At 41.4% G+C, this 17555-nt stretch overlaps 1 protein-coding gene across 2 annotated transcripts in view; it reads left to right on the top strand.

Moving 5' to 3' along the window:
• SENP7 (SUMO1/sentrin specific peptidase 7) overlaps nt 1-17555 on the top strand; it is a 66281-nt gene that overhangs the window by 4145 nt on the left and 44581 nt on the right. Inside the window, exons 3-6 of one of the 2 annotated variants that reach the window (XM_019528644.1) lie at nt 960-1067; nt 2134-2228; nt 14374-14571; nt 16119-16316. In XM_019528644.1, coding sequence (XP_019384189.1) covers nt 960-1067; nt 2134-2228; nt 14374-14571; nt 16119-16316 — 599 coding nt within the window. The remainder of the gene's footprint in view (nt 1-959; nt 1068-2133; nt 2229-14373; nt 14572-16118; nt 16317-17555) is intronic. The other variant, XM_019528645.1, reaches the window with a different exon arrangement.

Genomic DNA, 17555 nt, shown 5'->3' on the forward strand with positions numbered 1-17555 from the left:
TTTAGCTTGAACTGTCAAGACAGGAATTCAATTGTCTGGTTTTTGTTTTGAACTTCATACTTTTATATTCAGGGATTGGATTATTTTCTACAGAATAATCACATGATTTTTCTGATTTTTTTTTTTATTTTTGGTCGAGCTGTCAAAAATGACTGATATCCTTACTTGCTTTTTTTTCTGTAAAAAAAAAAAAAAAAAAAAAAAAAGACAGGTTTATTTGATTAAAGTTGCAAATGGAAATACATGCTGCCTTGAGCCCACTTCAGTATCTGTATATCAGTTATCCTGAGCACATCTACAGGAGACTGCACATTGGCGGTGTACTGCATGTTGGCGCGGTTGGCAAAAACCGTGTTAATGCTCTAATGCTCAGTGAATTATTCCAAAGAGCATCAAGTGTCACAAAAAAGCATTTGCACTAATGTGCAGTAGCACCGATTATGGCACATTAAGTAATTACAGCGCATTAACAAGCGTGTAGATGCACCTACTGTCAATAACGCTGTAATAATAAAATTGTTCTTGAATGAGATATCTTTAGAGCATTTAGAATGCAACGTAATTTCTTTAAAGATTGTGTATTTTCTCTCTATTCTCCCCTTAACCTCTGAGTTAGAGATGAATTTAATTTAATCAGAAGAGAGGTGAGTTGGACACACACATAAAATTATCAGTACAGTAAATTGAGTGGAAAGGTGGGGGTTTTTTGTTTACTTGTTTTTTTTAACTGATTTGAGATATAAGGCTAGCTTTCCAGTGTCCCATACGTACTAGTGCTAGGAGCTTCATAAAGAATGCTTCCTTCAAATTAAAATTACAGGTCAGTTTTTCCATGTTTGTTCATGATCTAAGGGCAGAAAAGATGTTTGTAAATGGCACTAGGTAAATTCTTAGCACCTTGTATCATTTAGCTTTAATGCAGATAATGAATGTATGGAAGTAATATCCTCTTCTTTCAGTTTCGAATACCAAAGAAGAAACCAGGCAGCAAGCCAGAGGAAGGCCATGTTCAGTCCCCTCTGTCAAGGCTCTCAGACTCCCACCATTTGGACTGCCCTTCACAAGAGGTAAATGAAAGCTGCTTACCATCTACATCTACCCTAGATGAAATTTTTTCAGAATCAGCTGCATTAGGAGTGCCTTGTCCATTCTTGTGTGTTTGAAAATTGCACACCCCCATCTTTTTATCTGTCAAAAATAAAGTCCCAATACTGCAGCTGCATGACTGTGTGCAGGCAATCACTGAATTGGAAGCAGCTCTGCCTGGTGTCTGAGATCCTCCTAGGTGTGGGCATTTCTTAGCTTGAGTCCTGACTGCAGTTCAGACTATTCAAAAATCATAAGTTCAGCTTATTTATGTAATTATTTATGTAATTACAGTGCATCAGAGCAGCCTTGCTCCATGTGTATAGGCGCCTTTTGATTTTGCACAGGTCCTGTTTAGGACTTCCCCTGTAATCATGAGAGCCAGAGATTTGATGTTTTAAATGAGTTTCTCAGTTAGTGGTTTGACTCCAGAAAGTGGGACTGGATAATAAGCAAGAAATATTGTGAGATTTGGCACAAGTGTACATGGGTGGATCTAGGATTTTGAGAAGGGGGTGCAGATGGTGTTGCACATCAACAGTCATAACAACACATGTTTCTCCAGTTAGAGAGGTACTAGAAGCTTTACTAATATGCTAGGAGGCTAGCACTATTATTCAGTTTATGATCAATGCAAAAAACAAGTAGCTGTTGGAATGTGCTCTAATTTGCTAGAGCCTGTATAATTTAGAAAAGCAACCCAACAAAACTAGGCAAAAAAGTCAAAGGATATTGTCGTGTAGTTATGATAGTTAAATGTACATTTCTTATTCAGATTCATAAAGCAAAATCTTGCCTTCTTGAGTGTAAACATCTAACTTAGAGAAAGGGGTAGTCAGTAAAGATTCTGGTAATCATATTGGTTTCACGTACAGTGTATTTCTTGGGCAAACTGAGTGTCCGGTACTTTTTGCTGATCTGCTGTACATAATCAGTTTTGTTGTTTCACGTTTGTATCATTGTTCACCCACTCTTCCACCCATCCAGACATTAGTCACCATAATAATTTGTTTTAATTTCATTACTACAATTATTTTTGATTTTTAGGGGAAATTAAGGGCGAGGAATCGGGGCTCTTCTCCAAACAGGAAAAGACAAAGAGACTTTGACAGACATGACTTTGGTGAAAGATCCATAATTGGGTAAGATATGATTCTAATAAAAACTAGATCCTATTACTCTTACAATATGCTTGTATACAGACTCCAATGATAGGAGTCTGTATATTGAGTGTTGTCACCTTCTCTTGGAAACAGGTCTCCAGCCAGTGATTAAGGACATGCAAGAAGTAGTTTTTTCTTTGTTAGAAAGCCCAGGTTGAGCTGACCAGTTAGAGATGTGTGAAATGATAAGCTTTGCTTTGTTGTAATGTTTTGCACCTGACTTGATCTCAGTGTCCAACTGCTATGCAGATGTAACAAGAGTAATTCATACCTTTTAACTTTGATACCCTTATGTTCAGATTATTATTTCAGTACATGTTGTGTTTATATCTGTATGCATGTCATGCATGCATCTGTTGTCAGTCATAAAAATGTTTAGTTTTATCAACTGTCAAAAAAAAAGTTAGCTAGGCTTAGGTGTTGAGAAATTATGTACGTGTTCTCAGACCTCTTAATTGGGTCAATGGCATGGCCTGAAATTCTGTATTATACTAGTGGATTTTTTGGTATAGGTACATTTCCATCTCTTAAATCTTAAGAGTGAATTGCATAAAAATATCTACTCTGCAGCTGTGACCCAAAGCTTGTTATGAAATCGCATGCAAAGGAAGTGAAACTGGTAAAACTGAATCACTTGTTGACAATTGAGAGAGGTAGTTAAACATATCAGTCTGAGGTTAGCCAGAAGGCAGGGTAGGGTAGCATCTTAGGCTGCTCACAGATGTTGGAAAAAAAACCCAACAGCACTCTACTTTCAGCTCGATGTAGCCCCACACCAAGTGCAGTACATGCCCAGAAGAGGCCTTGTGTTAGTTTGACCCAGCTCACTCAACATCTGTATAGATTGGGTGTTTCAACAGTAGTTCTTAGATTAGACATCTGTAAGAACTACTTCACAGTCAGGGCAGCTAGGATCTGGAACCAACTTCCAAGGGAAGTGGTGCTGGCTCCTACCCTGGGGGTCTTTAAGAAGAGGCTTGATGCCTACCTGGCTGGAGTCATTTGAGCCCAATTTTTCTCTTGCCCAGACTGGGGGTCGGACTTGAAGATCTACAAGGTCCTTTCCGACCCTACTTCTATGATTCTATGAACAGGGCTTTTTGGCACTTTTGTCTAATAGCTGGTTTAGATAAACACCAAAAAGCCCCACTGAAGTGCCTGATCTGTACAGATGCTTGGGAGTCAGGTTGAACTAACGAGCTTCCTCTTCTAGTAAAGTGCTGGTTTTTATTTTCATTTTGTTTTTTTCACATCTGTTAGCAGCCTTGGAGACGAGCTCATTCAGAAATGCATAAGATTTGTTAGATGCTGTAAATACACTAGGAGAGTATCTGATGTATGCTGCTGCCTGTAAAAGCTTATACATTTCTAAATGAGTTGGCCTCTAAGGTGCCATCTTGTTGACAGTAGTTAAGAAGTATTTTGATGTCTTATTAGAATTAAGTCTACAGTATTTAAACAGCTAAGTTGGTGGTACCCAAGTCTTCTGATCCCATGGGCGGGATGGATGCTGTAAGACTGGTCCACGGGCCAGATTTGGAGTGCAGAGCCATGTCACTTGGCCTGGAATTTAGTGGCAAAAGCATTAACAGCTGCAGTGTCTGGAGCTGTGGTAAGCACTGCTCTTCCAACCCCATTTCCAGCCCCATGGGCCAGATGATACAGCCGTAGATCTTGCCTGCAGGTCGGGAAATTTGGTGGTGGCAAGCAGTGACAATGTTATTTGTCCTGGCTCCTGGAGATGCAGCTATTAATGATGCTGCCTCTTGCCAAATCTCAACTTCCAAACCTGTGGGGAGCCCATTATGCCAGATCTTGGCTAACAGGGGCTAATACCCCAGTACTAGTTTTTTCTAGTTGCTTCAAGTGCATGAATTGGTATAGAATAAGTTAGAAAATTCAACTAACTTAGGAAGTGTCTTCTTTGTAGGAAGATGTTTTATGGGGGGGAACAGCTGTGAAAGAAGAATTAGGACAGACACACGCTCAGTGTCATTGGATAAAAGGTGATTCTGCACTTAGACTTCAATGATTATGTGCCCTAAAAAGTATTTTGTGTAATCATTTAGCCTTATGTTTATGCCCTGAGTGCTCCAAAGAGTTGCAGGTAAGAAGTGTGCTTATCATAACCTGAAGTTAACTTTTTGCTTTCCCAAAGGCATAAAAGTCAGCTTTTGCTTTGATACCACTGAATGCTTCTTTGTAATTTAACTACAACAGAACAGCTAGCAGATTGTGAAACTTTTCCAGTCCAGTGGTTCTCAAACTTTGGTACTTTATGTACCCCCTGCCGACTGACGCGGCAAAAACGAAACCAGAAGTCCCACTTGTTCCACCGCAGCCTGGGACAAAGCAGCCTGTGTGCCTCGTCCTTCCCTGTCCCTCAGCACACCGATGCTTTGGAGTGAAAGCGCCCCAGACTTGGTGGGAGGGGCAGTGGCTGGAATTTCTGGCCCAAGCAGGCAAAGACCAAGACACAGCACCTGCGTACCCCCTGCCCATGTCTTGTGTACCCCCAGGGGTATGCATACCACAGGTTGAGAAACACTGTTAGTCCACCCTATATAACTTAAAAGCTGCAGTAACTGCTGCTAGTGGAACTCTTGTTTCCTGGCTGTGTATTTCAGTGGGGAGTACTTGATGTCCACTGTTGATTCAATAACATGTTCTTGGTCTGTTGCAGTAAACCTTTTGAACTACTTTTTGACTTCAGAAGGGTTAAGGGAAAAAAAAGTACACTTGGGATTGAATACTAAGTTACTTTTTCACTTTTCTTTTTGAGATATTGTTGTGTGCTCCTGGGTTAAATATTTTTCCCCAAACTCATTGCAGATATATTGATAAAAAGGGTGATTTAATTGTATAGTAAAGTAGCAAATAAACTATGCTTTTTTTTTTTTTTTTTAGATTTTGTTTAAGAGTAATATTTATGGAGAAATATTTATCCTGTTAAATGAACTTCACCCTTTCTTCAGCAAGAGCCTCTCATGAATGTTTCACTAAAATATGCAACTTTCCTCCCAATGGATACAATCAGAATTGTGATTTTTATTGTGTGACCAAACTGGAGGGTGGGGTGGGGATCATGGATTCTAAGAGAATCAGTATTTGTTTAAACAGAAGATGAATACTGACAAAAGTAAGGAGGGAATATATAAAATAGAATGTTAAATGTCTGATGTAGAAGTTTTTCTACTTCATTTTCCCCACCGGATGTGAAGATGTGACTTATAATAGACTAAAACTCTTAACTTTAGAAGGAAGTAGATATTTACAAATGGTAAAATTCTTTAAGGCAGTTATCAGGGTCTGGAACTAGAAATTATAGATATCAGTTGATCAGTACCTGCCAGTGACTGAGCTATTTTTCTGGTTCAGGCTTTTAGTTCTGGTGTGTCTAGTTCTCTCTCTCAGGAGAAGTTTTGTAGTAATATGTGGACCTATTAAAAAAGGTGCATGATGTTTCTGTCATCTGTTACTATAAACATTTAACTGGAGTTCACATCACTGGGTGAGGTCGCAACTTGAAGAGTCAAAGCTTTGTGACAACACTATCAGTTACCTGTCAGCCCCTTTGGGGGATAATGATTCCCTGTCCCTGAATCCTTAACTGCAAGGCAGCAGTGCATTCTTGGAGCAGGGGAAGGAAAAACACAGGCTTTTTAAATCATCAGTGCCCTCTGAACATGCTCAGTGGTTTTCCTCTTATTTTCCTAAATGAAAGTCTCATTCCTTTGAACTCAAGAGGGCACAAAGGGACTTTGTTACCTCTGCATGTAGGTCAAGAGCTCAAATAACTAAATTTAAACAGCTTGTCAGCCACATCATTTTGAAGGCCAGCAGCACCAGATAGTCATTCAGATCTCTTATGTGGTACTGCCTTAGGATCCTGAAGTGGTGCATGGGCTTCCTTCATTGAAACTTATGTGGTTTGCAGAATATATTATAGAAGAGTTCTGGTTTGCTGCTGGTGGCACAGGCACAGGCTTGAAGGAGCGACGTAGGGCTGTAATCATCAGCCCACTTGTTAAAGGCTGCACCATCACCTGATTTTTGGTTACACTTATACCAAAGTAAAATAGAACGTACTGGAGCCAGTGGTTTTGACCCTGGTATGTGTATAACAGTGTGAGGAAGAAGAGTGGTGGGTTCTGCAGGAAAGAAACAAATTGAGCCACTGAGTATTGGTGGAAGCAGCTTTAACAATGGGCTTTAAGTAGTGAAGTTGGATCAGGGAGACTAGGGTGCTATCCCTAACTGATGACCAGAGTCATGCAAAGAGCTAACCATAGTATCATCCTCTGTAATGTATATAAATACTCTTCCAGCATTGTGCAGTGCTTTGATGTCCTTTGACTAAAGGTCCTATATATAAACTTTGACGCATGTTCCTTATTGTGTTGGTTTTTTTCAGTTGTTTGTTCTTACGTGTAGCTATCGCTATCACATTTTTTCTGGCTTTTCTCTTGTATGTAAGGGTGTGTATTTACTTAGGGACAGATGAGGCTGAGAAGGGCAAGGGTTGGTGTTTGGAATGAATAATATTTGGTTTCAGTTTCATTTCCCAAGAAGTCGCCATACTGATTGTTGTGCCAGTTCTTTGTCATACCTGCCCAGTGGGTTTACCTTTTGTGTAGCTGGCATTCCTTTTTTTTCCCCCCTGCAAGAGAGTAATCTGTCTTTTTTGTTTGCTATCATGTGACTTCTCTACTACAGCAATGTTTATGCACTATGGATATGTCTAGATCAGGGGTTCCCAGTGTTTATATGCCTAAGGGCACATTCGAATTTAAAAGAAAAACCAGCAGGTGCCTATATGACTGCATTTTTGTTGGTATAATGATTTTTACTGTTTGGGGAAATGTGTGCGGGCACCTGAATAAACCTCGGAAGGCACCATGGGACCTGCAGGCACCGCATTGGAAACTGCTAGTCTAAATAGTGCTATGCAGAGATGCCCAAAGTAACCCTATACAGTAACTCTGGAACAGGTAACAATATAACTGTATTAATATGGTGTTATTCCTAGGGTAATAAAACTCAGCTCAGCAGCACCAGTTAGTCTAGCTGCAGCACTATACCAACATGAGTTTACAGATTCAGAATTTAGAGTTCTGGGTCTTGTGTACGCAGATCTAGCCCAAGTATCTCTGTCTGACACTATTTTGGACCACATGCATAATCTTTGTGGGTTTTTTTGGTAACTGGTGATTTTGTGCCCCAAATTCCACAGTTACTAAAGGCAGGCAGGCGAGGCTCTGTCACAATCCTCTGTGCTCTCAATCTTTTGTGTCAAGATTTTTCCAGAAATGCTCTGTGCCACCAATTTCCATTGACTTTGTAGAACCCGGAGCCCATACAAGGTATGCATGTTAAATTGCCTTGAAAATCAGGCTATAAATGTCTGCTGTGTTGAGTTCGAATAATTCCAGGTAGGATGAGATGCTCTGTCCTTTGGGTGCTGGTAGTGCTTTTAGTCGCCAACCAAATGCATACTTTGGAGTATTAATCTTCCCTCCTTCCCCCCACCAAAACCCCCAGACTTTTACAGCCCCAGACTTTTACATTCATAGATTCCATAAAGTTATTCAGATGTTTTAGAAAGGCCAAAATCCAAATGTATATAAATTAAGGGTGCTCTGGTTAACTATTACAAGCATGCTGGTACCCACTAAGCCAATCCATTGAAGGATCTGGAACCTGTCAAAGAGTTGTTTGACATGGTTGAGATCCCTCAAGATGAAAACTGGCCCATAAATTATAACTGTTTTACATCTCAAATCTTTTCTAGTAAGTCAGAGATTTCGCAGTCAAGTAGCACCTATATAATAAAACCAAATGGAAGTCTACCATCACTTTTTTATAATGAAGTATTCCTTGTTTCTTTGCAAAATAATAACCTTTTACCAGGCTTTGCATGAATTATGCAGTGGGCAGGTTACAACAAATGCTAATATGGATACTGGGACATGCTGCAGGTTCCAGAAAATTTATCCCTGTTTACTGCGCTGGTATCTGCACCTGAAGGCCTAATACTATTTGTGCCTAGAATTGCTTATGCAATTAAATGCAATATTTGGATTTAAGGTTTCATGTGACCTTTTTTTGGTGGAAAGAAATATATTTCTAGCATACCCATCTAAAGAAAATGCAGAAATGCATCATGTTCCAGAACCAATTTCTTTTTCTTGTTCCTTTGCTAACCTTATAAGCTCATTAAAAATACCCAGCATTTCAGATCTCGCTGTCTCATGATTCAAGAATCCTTTCTCCCTTTTAAACTCTTTAGGAGACTATTGTTGTATAGAGCATCCATCAAAATAAATGTTCAGTAATTTGTGATCCACCTAATTTAGGCTTTGATTTTAACAAGATACTTAAACACAGGCCTAATATAAAAGTACAGAAGTAGTCCCATTAAAGTCTGTGGGGTTGGTAGCATAATATGTGGGGGAATAAAGTGGGGAGGCAAGTGGGTCACCAACCCTGTGCACCAACATAATAGGACCCCTTCCACTTTGGGGAGTCAATGCCCTGGCAGCAGTTGGTGCCCATGCTGTTGCTGTTGGAGAAACAGCAGCTGGATGCACAGACACTGATGTGGCTATAGCAACAATAACCAGAGTCAGACCATGCAGCAGCCAGGAACATTTTTTGAGAGCCACTAAGACTCCTGCTTTTCCCTTGCAGTGTGCAGTGGTACCCCTTTCCCTCTGTCCTCTGCCTCTCCAGCAGGGTTTTCCGTGGGCACAAAACTTACTGGTTATGCCTCTGCGTGGCGCAGTTCTTCAGCTTCAGTTACATGTTTAAGTAGCTTCCTGAATCAGGGTCCCTTAGTGTTTAGTAAGATCAGATACGCATTGTAATGTTCTCTCTCATCACCAAGATCACTTTGGGGGACTTTTTCAATTTATTTATTTTTTTAGATTAAAGTTGTGTCTCATTGCATCCAGTCAAACCACACGTTATTAGGATCTCATCACAAGGGAGGATAACTGTGCCTGGCTCCTTTAACTTATGCACTACTCCTGCTCCCTGACAAATATACTCCCAGGGCCCTTCACCATTCATAGAGGTTAAAATGAGCTCAGGATTTTATCCTCTTCTAATAATCTTTAGTCAGTAACGCCCTTCTATTGCAGCTGGGCCCCTGCAGTCACATGGAGTCCCACTAGGCTTTACTCACAAGTATTCAGATGAGGGCCCAGAACCTAATTGCATAAAATAAGATTATATGCATTTTGCCATCTCTAATGTAGAAATGATGCAAAAACTCAATAACTTTGACCTGCTGTTTGGTTTGGTGTCTGTTCAGATCAAATGCTCTTCCAGTCATGAGACAAAAGGGGAATATCCTTTTCAGACACTATAGGTTTCATACTTAAAATCTTGTATTGTCCTGAGTAAAGAAAGGGAAGGTGGCACTTCTCTTCAGCTGCCTATGCTCCACTTTCTTTTGGACTACAATCAGAAAGCAAAGAACTCTTCACTGCTGATTCCTAATATATCAATGGGGACCAACCATTTTGGCAGACATGCGACAAGGTAATCCCCACACACTCCCCAACTGCCACTTCAATCCTCTTCCCCAGTCAGAGTTGCTGATGGGTGTGTGCATGTGTATGTGTATATACACTAGGGCTGTGTGCAACAGCATTGCTCCAATTCGACTTCCATTTTGACGATTCAATGGAACAGTGTTTCGTTTCAAGTTTCGTTTTGTTTCATTGAAACTGTTTTTCTGTTTCAACGCTGTTTTGATGTTTTGCCCTTAGGTTATTATGGGGAAACATAAAATGCAGCGGCCAGGCAGATTGGAGGCTCACCCACACCCCTGGGAGGGCTGCCTGGGTTGTGCCTGAGTCCTCCTGGGGGTGTGAACCCCTAATCTGCCTGCCAGATGAGGGAAGCTGAGTGTTGCCGCTTGGGACCAGCTCTGGGAAGATCACTGCTGCCACCGGTGCCAGGCAGCGGCTGTGCCAGAGTCCTCCTGGGGGTGCAGGCCCCTGATCTGCCTGCCAGATGACAGACCAGCACTAGGCACAGCCCACTCCTAGTGCCGGGAAGATCAGTGCTACCACTGGCCCCAGGCAGCAACACCTGGCTCCTGTCACCTGGCAGGCAGATCGGCGGCATGCACCCCCCAGGAGGACTCTGGCACAGCCCCTGTAGTCCTCCTGAGGGTGCTAGTGGGCCCTCGATCTGCCTGCCAGCTGACAGGAGCTGGGTGCTGCTGCCTGGGGCCAGCGGGGCTGGGGCAGATCAGTTTGGGCAGGGACTGGGCCGGGGAAGGGTCCACGCACCAGCTGATCTGCCCCAGGCCCCTACCTGGATTCAGTTCCAGTAGGGCACAGGGCAGATCAGCTCATATGAGGCAGCATCTGGTAGTTGTCTTTGCATTAACCAACTTACACATCTTTTCCTTTCAGTTAAAAAAAAAAAAAAAAAATACACACACTATATATAGATATCTGTCTATAGATATATCTATATATAGTGTGTGTGCTTTTTTTATCGAAAGGAAAAATGTGTAAGTTGGTTAATGCAAAGACAACTTCAGAGTATGTTTAATTAATTTAGAAATGTTAAACTTAATGAGCCTTTAGCAACTGAATTTTGAAATCTGCTTGTCAGATTTCTCATATACATATGTGCATCGTTTTAGGGATACTTTCATAATAAAAGCTGTTGGCATGTATTTTTGTACAGTTTTGGGGGTTGGGTAAGGCATGCTTTAAAAGACTGGCACACTTTAAAAATGGACAAATAAAAAATGGCTAAATGTAGGTCCTTTCAGTTTGAGCTCTTCTGACAAAGCAAACAGGGCTTAAGATGGTAGTACCAAGCCAAAAAAAACCCAACTTTCCCCCAAAAAGTAGAACTGCTTGTTCAAGAAAACTTACCTGAGAAAGAAGGTTTTGTTTTTTTTAGTTTTGCTTCCCTTGGTAAATTGGGATGTCAGATAAGTCCAGCTGAGTTTCTTGTAGCTGGCTGTGCACAAGTTAGTTGTGTTCACGTACTACAGCATGCTGTTAGTCTTTCCTTTAGTCTGAGCAGACTGCAGCAATGGCTCTCTCTTTGCTTTCTCTTGTATGCTGACTGAGTGCAGACTTTTCCATGGAAATAAAACCTCATGGCTCAGCTGCTGTGGGCCTCCAGTGATGGGGGCTGATTTTGGAAAAGATTAAGCACACTGTTCCACTGAGCTCCAGCCTTTGGACAGTGGGTATTTGTGGTTCACCACATCAGGGGCACATGGTAATTGAATAAGAGGCACAAACTTTGTGAGGGGTTCCTAAAACAAGCAACTTTTTTACTTTAGGCAACCCAAAAAATACACAGACCTAGATAACATAACAAAAGCCTACATGTATGTGTTTGCCTCAATTTCTTCACTACTCTGGAACATTTATTAACCTTGGTCAGATGCATCTAGTGAGCCTTGGATCCCTGCCCAGGATATAGTTTCTCCTCTTCTTATGGAGTTTGTCTCTTGTTCCTTTACACCTAGCCATGTAATTGAACAGGGTTCTTGTGTTATGAAAACATATTCCACTCCTGCCTTGCCTTCTGTGTCCCTGAGTCCCTTTAACTCCATGTCTCTTCAGGTCTGTTCTGTTGGTTTTTAACACTCATTGTTAACACCTGATTATTTTTCTCATGTCTAAGAATTTTGCAGTCCCCAAATCCAACCTGCAGAGAAGTTCAGGAAGAACTAGTTTCATATGGGATGGATGTGTCCATCCCATGGTCTTGAGGGTTTGCCTTTTTCAAAGGAGCAATCAAGGTTCAGTGACCCTGAATGGTACCTGGTCTGTGAAAGGCATGACAAGGTTTGCACATAGATTACTGCATGCATGTAGATTACTGCATGCCTACAGAGTTGTTCCAAAATGTAGCAATTTTATTAAGGTCAACTAGAATTTATAATTCTGCCAAGATTCTGATTTGTGACAAGGAAGTTGGTGCATGGGACTGAATGGAGAAAGGTGAGAGAGTTCCTAGGTAATCTTTATGTTGTCTTTGTTAATGTGATAATTAACTGAAGAAAAATAAATTCTGAATGTGCCAAAAAAATTGCAAAAACACAGTGTGGAACTGCTGAAAGTCCATCTTTTCCGAGCCCTGCACACATCCCTAGCATGTTTCTTTCACACAGATGTTTTTGTCTAGATTAAAAAATAAATTCCTCTTGTGATGATGGTAATAGTAATTTTATTATTAAAACTTTGTATTTCTTTGACTTTTCTGGTGCAGCAGAGCAGAGTGGTGCAGTGTGCAGCCCTCTCTCCTCAGGCTTTCGGCAATAGGCAGCAGGCTGGATAGGATCAGTTGGCATTAGAGCTGTGCAAAATGGCTGTGTTTTGATTTGGTTTCAGATTCCGCCGTTTCAGAGGACAGTGATCCCTTTCAGTGTTTTGAATCACTGTCCTGTTTCGTTTCAGCCAAATCTATTTTGGAGATACAGCTCTGCCAAATCTCCTCCGAATCTGTTTCGAAGCCCAGCCGGGCGGGGCTGCAGAGCCTCAGTGGGGAACAGATGGAGCTATGGGTGGCTTGTCCGGGGGAGGGACCACTGCCCTCTGCAGCCAAGGAGACCCCACGCAGATCTCTGATCCCTGAGGAGTCAGGTTGCATGGCAGGGACCAGCAGTGCCCTGCTCTGCGACCTAGCTCCGCAGAGAGAAGAGATCAACGCTGGGGTCTCCTCACTGCTGCTGCCTGCCCCACGTTGCCTCAGATCTGTTCTCTTTGGAACCAGGTCATGCGGCAGGGATCAGCACTGCCCTGCCATGCAACCTGGGTGCTCAGAGAGTGGAGATCTGCTCTGGAGTTTCCTTGCCACCACTGCCTGCCTGCGCTGCCTTGGCTCTCTGCTCCCTCCAGGTTGCACAGCAGGGACCAGCACTGCCCTGCTGCACAACCTGGCTCCACAGGGAGCAAAGATCCACACCGGGGGTTTCCTCCCTGCTGCTGCCCACCCCATGCAGCCCTGTGTCACTGGGACAGTGAGAGGTGGGCAGCAGCAGTAAGGAGACCCCTGGTGTGGATCTCTGCTCCCTGAGGAGCCACGTTGCGTGGCAGGGCAGCAGCGTACAGCTGTTTCCCTGCAAGCCCAGCTCTGAAACGCCAAAATTTTCTGAAGCGTTTCTGAAACGTTTTGGATGCCTTGTTTCATTTTGGAGATGTTTCTGAGCCTTCTGTTTCGATTTGGATTCTGTGTTTTGGGTGCTGAAACAGCCCAAAACACCTCCTAAGCAAAATGGCTGCCAAAATTGTGCGCAGCCCTAGTTGACATATCCCTGGCCCTCAACAGCCCACCAAAAGTTAAGTGGTCCTCCAGCCTGAATAATTGCCAGCCCCTGCCATATTTTCATGAGTCATGCATCTTTTCCCTATAATTCTGCTCCGGTGAGGTATATATTGTAATCAAGGAAATACAGTAACAGCAGTTTCTGCTCCCTGATCCTCTGCCTGGAGAAAGGGAAAGTAAAGCTGCAAGTGCTTCATGCAGGACTCCATAACTTCTGGCTGTGGACACTTGCTCCTCATCTGCCTTCCTCTTGCAGCCACCTCTTCCCCTACTCTTTGCAGAGGCTTTCAAGGAATATCTTTTTTGCTTTCATTCTGCCTTTCAAAAACAAGATGCATATTTTATTGGAAAGGGAGCATGTTATATGTGAGAAACTACAGTATTATCAATTTCAATAGGTTTTTTCAGTGTAACTAGCTGGTTTCACTCATTGGTATTCAGGTCCAAGCTCAAATCTACAGTTTCAAAACTGCATTTGGCTCTGGCACTTCCTCTCTCTGTAGAGGTGATGCAGTGAAATTCCTACATTGTCACACAGCAGAGTTACTACTACACATCCACATTTGTTTATAGGTAGCCACTGATGCTGAGTGCAAAACCTGGAAGGACATATCGCCACAGAAGTCAGTTCCAACTCCCCATCTATAAAGAGAGTACTTCTGTAAATCATCAACTGAGTAAACTTACCTCTAACCGAAGTTAGAAGTAGAATGCAGGGATAACAAATCTGTTAAACGAAGCTGTGTTGAATTCATGTACCTTACCTAGAGATCAGTGCCATATTCATCATATATTATTGTATGTATGACAGGCAACCCAAAGTTATGTTGACGAATATCCTGAGGACGGAAATAGGAAGAAAATACACACAGAACCAGCTTATAACTGATGCTAATATATCTGACGATGACAAAGTGCAGTCAGATCTACCAACTTCGTCTTCTGTTGCCAGCCTAGAGATTTGGCAAATATTAAACCCTCCTCTCCAAAACCTTTTTCAGTCCAAAAGGTATGTTGCTGAGTACACTCTTACTCTGTTTCAGTACTGCTTTGCTTCATGTTGCATACAAAGTCTTTAATAGTTTGCTTGCAATTGTTGTTCATAACAAAGAATTCCTCTTTGCATGGTAGCTGTTTCTTGTTGTTGCCAGCCTTACTTTCACCCTCACCATAGCAGACTTTGTTAGGTTTGCTTGCAACTGTCACTTTAGGCCATAATATTTGAGAGAGAGTGTGCCATCCATGCCCTCATGCAGTTTCTGATCCATTGTTTTCTACATTGAACTCTATTAAAAAAAAAAAACTTTATTTAAATTCTGGTTCAGTCTTTGGACCCTTGTAATCTACATATTTCTCCTCACCCTCATGAAAAGAAGAGACCACATTCACATCCAGCCAAGCCCTCTTCTCTCCTTCCTCCAGACAAGAAATACTTGCAGTTCTTGTCTTCTCTAATTGTTCTTCTGGAGCTAGATATTTCTCATCGCTGACTACCTCTGCTCCATCAGCAGCTTGATGACAGCCCTGCAAATACTAAGGTACTCTGAAAAGAGAATATGTACATCTGAATAGAACAGGAGTGCAAAGAACAATAATTGGACATCATCTGAATGTTGTGCTGTAACGTGCCCCAAGTAGATCAGTACTCAGAGATGATACTGAAAGAGGAATATGCAGTGAATAACCAGGAGGCAACATGTACAGAATCATAACAGATACAAACAAGCAATGACTGTCTATTATTATTTGGAATAAGTCACTGTGGAAATAGTAAAGCATAAGCAACAAAATTTGAGGACAGTGAGAAGTCAGCCAGCAACCACAAAAGACAGCAAGTTGATTTTGATGATGTCAGATGTTTCGTGACAGTCTTGAACATTTTAACTGCTGATCAATATATTTTGTCATCTGATTGGTTTAACTTTGGTGCTTATTTCATCTAACACGTAAATTCATCTCAGTTTCATAATCAGTTGCTTGAAGAGTGTTACCTGGGAGCTGTGACCAAGGACTGGAATGAAGTACTGAGTTTTTTTGTGATACCTGGTTGACCGCTGATGGTCAGGCATTTGAGTGAATCAATCTGACAGTAAGCTTTGTTTTGTTGGAGACTTTCTGTTAATAGGAAAATTACTTTTTTCACTCCATACTTCTATCAAATGCTTTGCAATTTCAATTTCACATAAAGTTTTATGGTGAGAAATATTGTGTGGACAGGGAACTGCAAAATCTTAAGGTGAGATGTCAAAGACAAGACTGTTAATGTGCTGTTTAATTCTACAAATGTCATGTTTCTGTCCCCTCTCTGTTTGACTACCCAGCTTCTTAATGTGGTCTGTTACCATTGATTCTGATGTGACCTGCTTGAGTTAGACTGTTCGCTTCTCAGTGGAGAATCTTGTTTTTTATGACTATAAAGGCCTGTGGGCAAAATTATGCTTTCTTAGTATTATTGATGTTTGGTGTTACCAAGCTATTAAGATACCTACACTCAGCCAGAAGTTTCTGTGTCCAGAACTCAGTGTAGTATTTGTCGTTTCTTGTTATGTATGGCAGGCATCCCAAAGTTATCTTGACAAATGTCCTGAGGACAAAAGTTGGAAGAAAATATGCAAAGAGCCATCTTAGCTCTGATGCTAACATATCTGATGCTGACAAGTTACAGTCGGGTCAACTACCCTCATCATCTGTTGCCAGTCTACAGACATGTCAGATATTATGTCCTACTCTTCAAAGTTCTTTTCTGTCCAAAAGGTATGTGATTCAGTACTGATTTTTTTTTTTTGTCTTTCTTTCCCTGAAATAACATAACTGATATAAAAGATAATTTGCCTGAAACAGTTTTTATCAGAACCTCCCTTGAAGCAATAGTTGAATTTCCTGAGTTCAAACTAACATGCTGCCAACAGCCAACCTTTTTAACTATGCTTTAATCTGATTCTTGATACATCTGCATTATTAGGTCAGTTCTTTTATCAAAAAAAAACATAGATATAAGTGTGTACAATATCTAGGTATGGTTATAGGCTTCTTGTATCATTACATTGGTTTGAAATTATGTCTAAAACCAGTCAAAATGTTACCCTCCTGTTGTTGAGAGAGTTGCTGGCTTGATTTCAGGTAGTTTCTTTACAACATTTCCCCAGGGTGCTTGTGCATACTGATCTTTTACATCTTCCTAGAGCCACAGTTAGTCTCTCAGTGCTGTCAGCAAAATACTACGATCTAAGGGTTGCTTTTTTCATTGCTTAATTTCTACTTTTCTCGTCTTCTTTCCACATTTACCTAGACATGAGTATCATTATGGGGCTTGACATGTGGAACCAGTGGCAAGCAGGGCTGTGCAAAATATCATTGGGTGTTTTGTTTTGACACTGTTTTGAGTCGTTTTGAGCTTGAAACAGCGAAATCGAAATGAAAGGCTTTGAAACGAAACAAGGACACTTGAAACATTTCAAAATGTTTTGAGTTTCGAAGCTGGTCTTCCTTGCAGGGAAACAGAAACAGAAGCAGTGAGTGTGAGGCCCCGTGGTGCCAGAGTTGGCAGGAGCGTGGGCTGTGAGCTGGCACATGGGGCTGGAGCAGCCAGCAGGCAGGTAGAGGGGTGGGGAGAGGCAATGGCCATGGTGAGAAGCTTTGGTAAGAAGCAGCAGTAACCAATTAGTTCTATTTACATTAATGTCTATGGGGAAATGAGTTTCACTTAACGCGGTTCCACTTAATGCTTGGTTTTCCTGGAACCAGTTAAGAGTGTTAAGTGGGGGTTGCCTGTACCCTTTTATTATTTATATTCATTCATTCCTTTCAATTTATTCCTCCCCCAAAATCCTTTTTGCTTTTGTTAGTCTATTTTGATTCTTTTCCCCCAGAAAAGAAATCTGTGCTTTCTTTCACGTGTGCATTTCATTCACTGTGCAGGGAAGCACAGCATATATTGCATATTATAATATATAATTTATTCAGGAATAAATACATACATTTGTATATTTTATT

The sequence above is a fragment of the Crocodylus porosus genome, unplaced genomic scaffold (genome assembly GCF_001723895.1).
Source record: "Crocodylus porosus isolate Cpor-Errol unplaced genomic scaffold, CroPor_comp1, whole genome shotgun sequence".
NCBI classification, from domain to species: domain Eukaryota; kingdom Metazoa; phylum Chordata; order Crocodylia; family Crocodylidae; genus Crocodylus; species Crocodylus porosus.